Source organism: Periplaneta americana, chromosome 11, assembly GCF_040183065.1.
Source record: "Periplaneta americana isolate PAMFEO1 chromosome 11, P.americana_PAMFEO1_priV1, whole genome shotgun sequence".
Classification (NCBI taxonomy): Eukaryota; Metazoa; Arthropoda; class Insecta; order Blattodea; family Blattidae; genus Periplaneta; species Periplaneta americana.
The window spans coordinates 3230030-3241034 of record NC_091127.1 but is presented as its reverse complement, the minus strand read 5'-3'; the positions used below and the strand labels follow the sequence as shown (position 1 = coordinate 3241034).

General features: G+C 39.5%; 2 protein-coding genes across 3 annotated transcripts in view; one reads left to right on the top strand and one right to left on the bottom strand.

Moving 5' to 3' along the window:
* Positions 1–724: 724 nt before the first annotated feature.
* The window catches only part of LOC138708721 (uncharacterized), a 470957-nt gene continuing 460676 nt past the window's right edge, over positions 725–11005 (top strand). The window contains exon 1 of the mRNA XM_069838834.1: positions 725–891. The gene's annotated coding sequence lies outside the window, so the exon portion shown is untranslated. The remainder of the gene's footprint in view (positions 892–11005) is intronic.
* On the bottom strand, positions 4862–9180 carry LOC138708720 (glucose dehydrogenase [FAD, quinone]-like). Of its 2 annotated transcripts, none has more exons than XM_069838832.1 (2): positions 8954–9180; positions 4862–7806 (listed from the first exon to the last, which is right to left on the bottom strand). In XM_069838832.1, exons 1-2 carry the CDS (start codon positions 9160–9162, stop codon positions 6213–6215), a joined length of 1803 nt encoding a protein of 600 aa, XP_069694933.1. In that variant the 5' UTR covers positions 9163–9180; the 3' UTR covers positions 4862–6212. The 2 variants fall into 2 exon arrangements, with proteins under 2 accessions (XP_069694933.1, XP_069694934.1); XM_069838833.1 differs by having other exon boundaries at positions 8844–8962.

Genomic DNA, 11005 nt, shown 5'->3' with positions numbered 1-11005 from the left:
TCTGGATTTTATATTCCTAATTATGTCAGGTGAAGTATACAATGCGTGCAGCTCTGCGTTGTGTAAGATTAAACAAAAACCTAATGAAAATTATCAAACTCAAAATTGCGATATTTCCTAGTTTACGTAAATGGATGAATTACTTTTCTTCCCTCCTATACCAAGTAAAGTGATTTGTTTGTAGGCCATATTACGCCAGTATCATCGAACTCCAGTCGTGGAAGGGGGTAACAAACGGCGTTGATCCAGAGGTATAGGCAAGTTAATATTAAAAATGTTAGTAAAAATAAAATTATGTCCCTGTACTAGAGTGTGGTAAAAGCTTGCAACTCTACTGGCATCTAGCAGTCGTTACCAAGAAATTCCTTTTCGATAGTGGAGGCTCTGGTGGTTGTTCTCTTTTTATGTTGCCATTTCATAACATGGGAATGGCAATCCAATGTGATATTAGGAATTGTACGAATAACGACAGTCTTGAGTTAGGCGGATTGGGAACAGTCTAATATTCCTAATGAAGGAATTCTGTGTTGTGTTAAGAAACTGGTGTGGCAGCAACGTGTGGTAGCTGCATTATGTTTCAACACTAGCGACTTCCTATTATTGTGACTGCCGCGCCTGACGACTATTTTTGTACCGTAAGTGTCCTTTTCGTGGTGCAGAGTCAAGCGTGTGGAGGAGCACTCATTCCAGTCAGTCTGGCAGCAGTGCCTGCCCTGGGTAGCTCGTGCGTCGCGGTGTGCGGTTATCCCGGCTTACGGGATCCTCAGGTGGGAGTGCAGGCGTCTGCTACAACCGCGTAGGCTACAGTGCATTACGCGTAGTGGTGCGGGTGTGAGAGTTGCAGGTTTTGTAACGGCTGATCCATATGTGCACAAATCCAGTGAAAAGAAGGTTCGTTTCCCGATAGAGAAGCTGAGATTTCTCTCTCTGTCTCTCTTACATTGGGACTTGTTGTGTGTCCCTTGTTTTGTGTGCTTCTTCTGTGTTATTTTACTGTGTTATTGAGTCATGTCACCTGTGACTATCATTTAATTTGAAATGACTTATGTTGTCTGAAAATTTGAACAAGCATGTTCAACATCAGTATACTTCAGTACCTAGCTAATAATAATAATAATAATAATAATAATAATAATAATAATAATAATAATTGAAGCAAGTAAAGCGATAGGGTTGGAAGTAAATCCCGAAAAGACTAAGTATATGATTATGTCTCGTGACCAGAATAATGTACGAAATGGAACTATGAAAATTGGAGATCTATCCTTCGAAGAGGTGGAAAAATTCAAATATCTGGGAGCAACAGTAACAAATATAAATGACGCTCGGGAGGAAATTAAACACAGAATAAATATGGGAAATGCCTGTTATTATTCGGTTGAGAAGCTTTTATCATCCAGTCTGCTGTCAAAAAATCTGAAAGAATTTATAAAACAGTTATGTTACCGGTTGTACTGTATGGTTGTGAAACTTGGACTCTCACTTTGAGAGAGGAACAGAGATTAAGGGTGTTTGAGAATAAGGTTCTTAGAAAAATATTTGGGGCTAAGAGGGATGAAGTTACAGGAGAATGGAGAAAGTTACACAACGCAGAGCTGCACGCATTGTATACTTCACCTGACATAATTAGGAACATAAAATCCAGACGTTTGAGATGGCCAGGGCATGTAGCACGTAGGGGCGAATCCAGAAATGCATATAGAGTGTTAGTTGGGAGGCCGGAGGGAAAAAGACCTTTGGGGAGGCCGAGACGTAGATGGGAAGATAATATTAAAATGGATTTGAGGGAGGTGGGATATGATGATAGAGACTGGATTAATGTTGCTCATGATAGGGACGAATGGCGGGCTTATGTGAGGGCGGCAATGAACCTCCGGGTTCCTTAAAAGCCAGTAAATAAGTAAGTAACTACTGTATTTATTGATTTGGTGTTAATTTAATTGTATGGATCGGATTGTGATCTGCATGACATAAAGTGTCAAGCAAAGCTTGGGTTACCTTAAACGTTTTCTAGGTTTAATAATATTATTAAAACGTCTTCTTCTCGGTTCTTCATAATAGCACAAAGTTTCATAATATCAGCGTTGACGAAGTGTCTTGTTTCTTGCTGCTCGTGATTGAATTTTTGAAGCCTGATCTGTTACGTTTGCCAACTGTTACCCACCCCATCCCCGAATGCCTCATTATTGTGTACACGTCCATTTAAGCCGTCCGTGTGTCATTTCATACCCTCCCATTTCCAGTTCAATTCAGTTGAGGTTTTTTTTCGGGGTTTTCCCTCAACCCAATATGAGCAAATGCTGGGCAACTATCGGTGCTGGATTATCACCATTTCATTCAGACGCTAAATAATCTGAGATGTTAATACAGCATCGTAAAATAATCCGCTAAAAATATTCTGTATCTACTAGAAATTTCTAAAATGATGTTCTGTCTTTGCTTACGTTCTTCGACACTAGAACGTGCTTAATTTTCGACTAGTGCTGGCTAAACGTGTGCCCCCGGGACTCGAGAGGCTTGTCGGACTGTCACGTAAAGCGAAGGTGCGCCATTTGTTGGCTTTTGTTTTCGTGCTGCTTCTTAAACCCGTGACGGACAATGACGGCTTAAAGACTGACGCACCCATCAGTCACAGACATGATTAAGTCGAGGGCGCCGACTTGTTTACCTCTCATGCATAATATAACCCAGCCACGGCCTCTCACAGACAGCGGTGCGCAGTCCTAGCAAATCCTGTGAGATTTGTGACTGATAAAACCGCAGCACAAATATCATATTTAGCTATTATTGCAAGTTACCATGACTTCATTCCATCATTTTCACATTATCATGATTTCATCTTCAATTAGCTTGCAGGATGATTTAGTGTAACGTCTTACTTATTTGTCTAGCTATAGATCACTCAATCTGTCATTCATTACTTCCTTAATCACTACCCACTCACTCATCCTGCCACTTGTCTATCTCATTGGGTGTCTATTCACTTACTATTGATTCTTTTTTTTTTCCAACCATTGGCTGCTTTTTTATTATCATAGGTAGAAAGTTCGTACGAAAGCATACGTTTTAGTTGACTACAGCGACGAGTATAAATGTCACCCGCTCCTCGCCCTGCTCCCGCTCGCTACAGGCGTTACACAGTTCACAAAAACAACGCATAGTGGCATTCTGTGGGGTATGTACAGCCGTGAATAGTTTGAAGAATATTATTAAATTTATGTTAATAGTTTAGGTTTTGAATAAAGTGATATATTATGTTATTTTTATATTATTTACGTAAGTCGACAAGTTGGTATAGCGCTGGCCTTCTATGCCCAAGGTTGCGGGTTCGATCCCCGGCCAGGTCAATGGCATTTAAGTGTGCTTAAATGCGACAGCCTCATGTCAGTAGATTTACTGGAATGTAAAAGAACTCCCGCGGGACAAAATTCCGGCACATCCGGCGATGCTGATATAACCTCTGCAGTTGCGAGCGTCGTTAAATAAAACATAACATTAAACATTATTTACGTAATGCTAATATTATGCATGATTCCAGAATTTAAACTCGTCTGTTATTAAACAGGAGTGTGTAACACGTTTATTTTTTCCCCGATTATTCTTCGTTAAATGTTGACGTCTCATGCTGCTATGCACAAAGTAGTTGTTCACCTGATGATAGTAAGATATACTGTATCATATTTCAGATTTGCTCCAGTAACATATTGCGACGTAGAACGAATATTATCAGATTACGAATAGTTTTTTTCTGAACATAAAAGGAGTATTTCTTTTGATAAAATGAAAATGTTCATTGTTATTTGTTATAATGAGGCTAGAATCATAATTATATACTTTGTATGTTATTTTTACATGTACGGGTACATTATTTTAGATGAGAGTTCCGAAATTTATAATTACAAATTATTATTATTTTTTTATTATTCGTTTATCGTTTTCTTGTTCTAAGGCTTAGGACGATTGGAGCACAAGTTTGGTTACCACCCGGATGTACATGTTTGTCGTTCTGGTTCATTGACATTGAGAGCTGCGCTACTACTGTATACCTCTCATTCGGTAAAGACATAGTCCAAGCTTACACAACTTAACAGTTTCGATACCAACTTTCTAACTCAGGTTATTAAACTCGAACTCATTCTCCAATGCGTTAGCTATTTACCTAAAGTACACTCAGTCATATTTCCATTCATTGGCTGTTTGCTTCTCACCACACATTTACTTTCCCTCTAAATGATCACTCACTCACTCACTCACTCACTCACTCACTCACTCACTCACTCACTCACTCACTCACTCACTCACTCACTCACTCACTCACTCACTCACTCACTCACTCACTCACTCACTCACTCATATTGAGTTATTCACTGGCTAATCACGCATTCATTTACTACTCACTCACCAATTCATCCACTACATTCATTCAACCACTCATCCATTCACTGGCTGTCCACTCATTCATTTGTCCACCCACTCATTGCTTACTCACCGTCTTATCTACTATTCATTCACCTATCCTATTTACCGAATGAATTCCATATCCTACATGTTTAAAGATCTCTGAAATTGATGAATAATGTAACTTGGTGAGAGGATGATAACTGAATAACAGTGAAATACTATCATAAGCGGAAAAACTAGTTGGTTATACAAACTCTGTCCTGAAGTCTTTTCAACAACCATACACGTAGCTGTCATATTTTTTAGGCATATCGATACTCATGTACAATGGTTAAATGTCGCTAGCTGATACCTCTACATCATGATAGGCCAATTCTTTTGAGATTAAATATCAACAGTACTTTTATTGTATAAAATTAAAAAATTCGTTATAATAATAATAATAATATACTGTGCGATATATTCCCAACTTGTATTTTATTACAAAAAGTTATATTATTTTAACATATGTTGTAAAATATTTATTTACATTTATATCAAATTAAATAGGTGGCATAAATATGTATATTTTCATTTTTAACATTCGCACGTTATATTTAATAATAATAGACGAACAGACACATTTCCTATAAATATGACAACAAAGTTTACATATTATTAAAAAGCATTAATGTCAAAATCTTCATTACACACTTTTGAGAGCTTCGTGTATGCGATAGAAATATTTCTGTCAGGGACCAGCGGACAAGACATATATTATAAAACTTTCTTCATCTTCATGGATAAACACTATCCTCCTGAGTCTTGAGGAATGTTTTGTTTTATTTTTTAAGTTCAATATATTCTACACTTCCAAAAAGCCACTGATATGAGGAAAACTGCTGAAAAAATTCTGCAGGTTACAGTTAGGGCACAAATGCAGGTATATTATACTATACTTCGGATCTCTGCACATACATCTTAGATCATAATTTTTTTACCCTTGAAATATAGCGTTTACTGTGTCCTTACTTCGAAAGCATGTCCTACGGTGCCTTGGCGTTGAGTTGCTGTACGCCATTTTTATTTACAAATAGTTGAACACGCATTGCAATGATTGAATCGTTGTTCTTGTGCTTCCTGTAAGTTCCAAGAGATGTCAGGAGCTTGACAAGCATAGACAATAAGTGACCGATAACTATTCCACCTAGTGGCAGTTTGAACCTAATGCATGTATGAAGTATAGCATACTATACTCAGGAGGCTGTACTATGTAATAACGTAATGACAATTTAACCTTTTTCTCTTATTGTAACATATCTGACTGAAAACTTGGATGTCAGCACCATCTTCAGGAATGTCTTACTATTAGGGGAGAGTCGGGTAGTATCGGACATCGGGTAATATCGGACAGTGAGTTTCTTTCATCTACCACACGATGATAGTACCTGATTGACATGGTTACGTTTCTGTGATGTCGCATAGAGAAACGTAACCATGTCATTTAGGTACTACCATATGGTGGTAAATGAAAGAAACGCACTGTCCGATATTACCCGATGTCCGATACTACCCGACTCTCCCCTACTAGCTCGATAGCATTTTCATCGTGAAATTTCATATTTAATATCTTCATAAAATTACTGCCAAATTATGGGAATGAAGTGTAATGACAAGACAACACCATCTTTGCCGCTCACAATTTCTGCTTTGACTCACTGGAAATTGAACTCTGTCTCCGGCTTAGAAAGTCGTACGTTTAGCCTTTCGACTAATAGTATTCTAATAGGGAGATATTATTTTTGACATTGTTTAAGAGTCCCTCCAAGTCCTCACATTCTCCAATACGCATCCTTTATCATATCAGAAGCCTTCTCTGCGATCATTATCGCGGGAGCATTAGTGTTCGAGCTCGGCGATTCAGGCACGATGGAGACGTCAACGACTCTCAAGTTACTGATGCCATGCACCTTCAGTTCGGGGTCCACGACCGCGTCGGGGTCTTTGTAGGGTCCCATCTTGCAGGTGCCAGCCAAGTGGTGCGCTGTCCCCACGTAGTGGTCAAGCACGCAGCCGAAATATTCCTCAGTTCCAAACTCCTCATTCTCACACCCTCTCTCTTTTGTTGTATCTATAAATATATTCTTGTCACGAAACACCTGCGCGCTTGCAAGTTTAAAAGCAAACAGATGTCCGTCTATAAGACGTTTCCTATCATCTGGATTCGATAACATACGTGGGAAAATCAACGGTTGATCGAAGGGATTCCTGCTGTTTATAGTCAGGTAACCTCTACTTTGTGGTCGTACTAGATATGGACCAATGGTAATCCTATTGTAGTAGCTCGATGGGAGGAAAGCAGCACCGGTACTGGCGTCGCTGAACGAGAAACCATACTTGAGGTCAGGGTAGTCAACCGTTGCTTTGGAAGATGGAATATAGCCCGACAACTGAGACAGTCCTATCGAGGACAGAGGCCCTTTATGGTACCTCACGAACTGGTCAATATGAGCCAGCCATTCTGCCTTCGATGCAGGAAAGGTTGAACTGTCTGTAAGGTTCAAAGTAACGCCGACAGAAGTCGGGTGATTAATAAGGTTGTAACCTACTTTTGAGTCTTTGATGACGGGTATTCCCAGCTTTTGTAGAGTTTCCTGAGGGCCAATTCCAGAGAGCATTAGAAGATGTGGGGACTCGATGGCACCGGCACTGATGACGACGTCCTTGCTGGCGTAGACACTGCCTTTGTATTCGCGGTCGTTCTCAACTGCATACTCCACTCCTATTGCTGTCTTCGTCTCATCGTTGATTATGATTTTAGTAGCTCTGATCCCTGTAGCGACTACTAGATTTTTCCTATTCCTCACCGGCGTCAGGAAGGCGTCGTTGGTGCTCATTCGAAACCCATCTTTGACTGTGCCTTGTACCAGAAAGACCCCCGTAGGATGGGGACCATTATAGTCTGTATTACTGTAACCTAACTCCTTATAAGCATCGAGGACTGTGTAAACATTCATGTCTTGGTAAGGAAACATCTGAACGCTCTGGTAACCACCTGTGGAGTGGTACTTGATATACTTTGCGTATTTTGGATCCAGATTGTTTTCCGACTTCTTGAAGTATTGTAGTACCGTGATCCAGTCCCAGCCATAGTTTCCCATATCGTGCCATTTGTCGTAATCTTTCTTGAATCCTCTTGCGTAAAGGAGTGTGTTTATCGTACTAGAGCCTCCCAGAACTTTACCTGTTGGCCAGAAACAAGGGCTTCCCGCGCAAGTTGCCGGCTCGGCCTCAGTCATATATGGGAAGATGATCGAAGAGTTTAACGTCTGCGAAAAAGATTTGTAGGCCGGGATACGAGACATGACGCTCTCTTCAAGTCCCGCCTCTATGAGCAGAATCTTCCAGCTCTTGATTTCCGAGAGCCTAATTAAAAACAGAAAAACATCGTTTAATAAATCTGCATCCATAGAAATAAACGTGTACACTGAATTTACACTTTTTTATGATTACACTCTTTGGATAACATAGAAAGCCAGTGTTTTACTCTTGCGTAGCAAATTTCTTTATGAAGGAGAAATTCTAATCATATAACATTGGGACACTATTCACTAATGGAAAGTTATCCCCAACTCTAAGACGAATAACATCATCTTGTCGTTATCGCCAATTCCGTCGCAGTTGGCGTAATGAGGTGTAGAAACTTTCATGATTATGCTAAAATTCGCATAAATAAGTTAACATATTATATTGTTTAATTTAATATCTGGGACATACTACACAGCTTATTTCATCCAACTCAACATATACAAGAAAAAATAATAGTACAATTTTAGCCGATTTCGTGTTCATAAATATTATGCTTTAGTTTGAAATGACGTCAGTATATTCTTATTAAAATTATATGTCATGAGCATCACCTATGTATGGAGAAAGTGATACTGATTCCTTATTTTTACTTAGTTATTTGACGACGCTGTATCAACTACGAGGTTATTTAGAGTCGATGGGTTTGGTGATAGCGAGATGGTATTTGGCGAGATGAGTTGGAGGATTCGCCATAGATTACCTGACATTTGCCTTACGGTTGGGGAAAACCTCGGAAAAAACCCAACCAGGTAATCAGTCCAAGCGGGAATCGAACCCACGCCCGAACGGAAGTCCGGATCGACAGGCAAGCGCTGAAACCGACAGAGCTACGCCGGTGGCTTAGATTATTTAACGTCAATGGGATGGATAATAGCGCTTTTGTGTAATCCAAAAGAAGAAATAAAACAAAACACGCACAGGAAAATTTAACAGGATATCTAATGTTGCAATAAAATTCAGGATTCAAATTAGGAAGCAGGAGGAGACAGAAGAAGGTGAAACTCACAGGTGTAGTGTCCACCTAGGATTTCTCTATGATAAAAATTGTGAGATGATATTGGGCTAGATGAGACCGAGGATTCGCCATGGGTTACCTGAAATTTGCCTTACGGTTGGGGAAAGCCCAACCAGGTAATTATCCCAAGTGGGAATCGAACCCAAGCCCGAGCACAGTTCCTTCTGTTTCAATCATGTGACTGACAACCTGTTGGCCACGACGCAGCCAGCCGATCCTCCTCCAACGATGATGAAGTCGAACTCCGCGCCGTTGATCCTTTCTGCGAGGTTCTCGTGGGCGGGCTGCGTGGTCAGCATCGACGTCACGAGACCGAAGATGAGCGTCGCTGCAGTGGCGTTGGTGCTGGAGTCGCGCAGCACTTGCTGGCTCGCTGAGAGGAACTCTTGCAGCGACATCGAGGCTGTAGAGACAAGAGCACACAGCAAGGGTTGCTATGATGAAGTACAAACCCTGGACAAATCGACACATCAATTCGATCGACTACAGGACACTTATGCATTTATGTGAAACTAATATGGACACTAAATATCACTTATTTATTATATACACTGCACCAATATCATTTATCTACTTAATATGGGGACGGTTGAATACTTCAGTAATACAGTACACTTTATTTTATCTATATAATGCATGGGCATTACTGAACGGGTTACATCAGCTGCTTGTCTATGCAGATGACGTGAATATGTTAGGAGAAAATCCACAAACGATTAGGGAAAACACGGAAATTTTACTGGAAGCAAGTAAAGAGATAGGTTTGGAAGTAAATCCCGAAAAGACAAAGTATATGATTATGTCTCGTAACCAGAATATTGTACGATATGGAAATATAAAAATTGGAAATTTACCTTTTGAAGAGGTGGAGAAGTTGAAATATCTTGGAACAACAATAACAAATATAAATGATACTCGGGAGGAAATTAAACACAGAATAAATATGAGAAATGCCTGTTATTATTCGGTTGAGAAGCTTTTATCATCCAGTCTGTTGTCAAAAAATCTGAAAGTCAGAATTTATAAAACAGTTATATTACCGGTTGTTCTTTATGGTTGTGAAACTTGGACTCTCACTTTGAGAGAGGAACATAGGTTGAGGGTGTTTGAGAATAAGGTGCTTAGAAAAATATTTGGGGCTAAGAGGGATGAAGTTACAGGAGAATGGAGAAAGTTACACAACACAGAACTGCACGTATTGTATTCTTCACCTGACATAATTAGGAACATTAAATCCAGACGTTTGAGATGGGCAGGGCATATAGCATGTATGGGCGAATCCATAAATGCATATAGAGTGTAAGTTTGGAGGCCACAGGGAAAAAGACCTTTAGGGAGGTCGAGACGTAGATGGGAGGATAATATTAAAATGGATTTGAGGGAGGTGGGATATGATAATAGAGAATGGATTAATCTTGCTCAGGATAGGGACCAATGGCGGGCTTATGTGAGGGCGGCAATGAACCTCCAGGTTCCTTAAAAGCCAGTAAGTAAGAAACATAAAACATAACGTTAAATATAGCGTTAATACTTGTTTTACTTGAGATTGTACACTTAGTCTCAAACATACGGAAAAAAAAATTAATGCTGCTCGACTTTCGATAGTTCACCACTCTCGATGTCTTGAACGCTCGCTTGATTCACTCACAAGCAGTCTTTGCATCAACGACGTAGACAATATTGTCGTGCGGGTTTTCGGCTTTGCGGGCGCTGTTAGTCTTGCTTCCTCGCTCGTTGTGCAAGTCTAATAAATTACCATTTATTTTAACGACGGACCATTCAAGTCTGTGTGTGTAGCCACCACAGTATCATTCGTACCTCTCAGAACTGTGAACAGAAGAAAGGAACTTTGCTTCTGGATTACTGCCTTGTAAAATTCACTGCAATTTACATTTTTCATAGAGAGAATATCATCGAAATGATAGCCGTCCAAATTTTGGATTAAAAATATTGGCATCCTAATCAATTCAAATGAACAAAAAAGAAAATGTAAATTAATGTTAAAAAAATTCATAATGAAATTTAAAAAAAGAATATTCTGCGACAAGATTTGGTAGCTATCAAAACGATAAAAATTTATTGAAAATAAATAATATACATTGAATATTATAAAGATGAATAGAGATTGTGATTGATGATGTTCAATGAAGATTTTAAAATGGTTGATGCAATTGTCTGAAGAGTCTTATCAGGGACCTTTAATTTTCTGAGTGTCTCCAATGTAAATTTGGGAATTGTTCC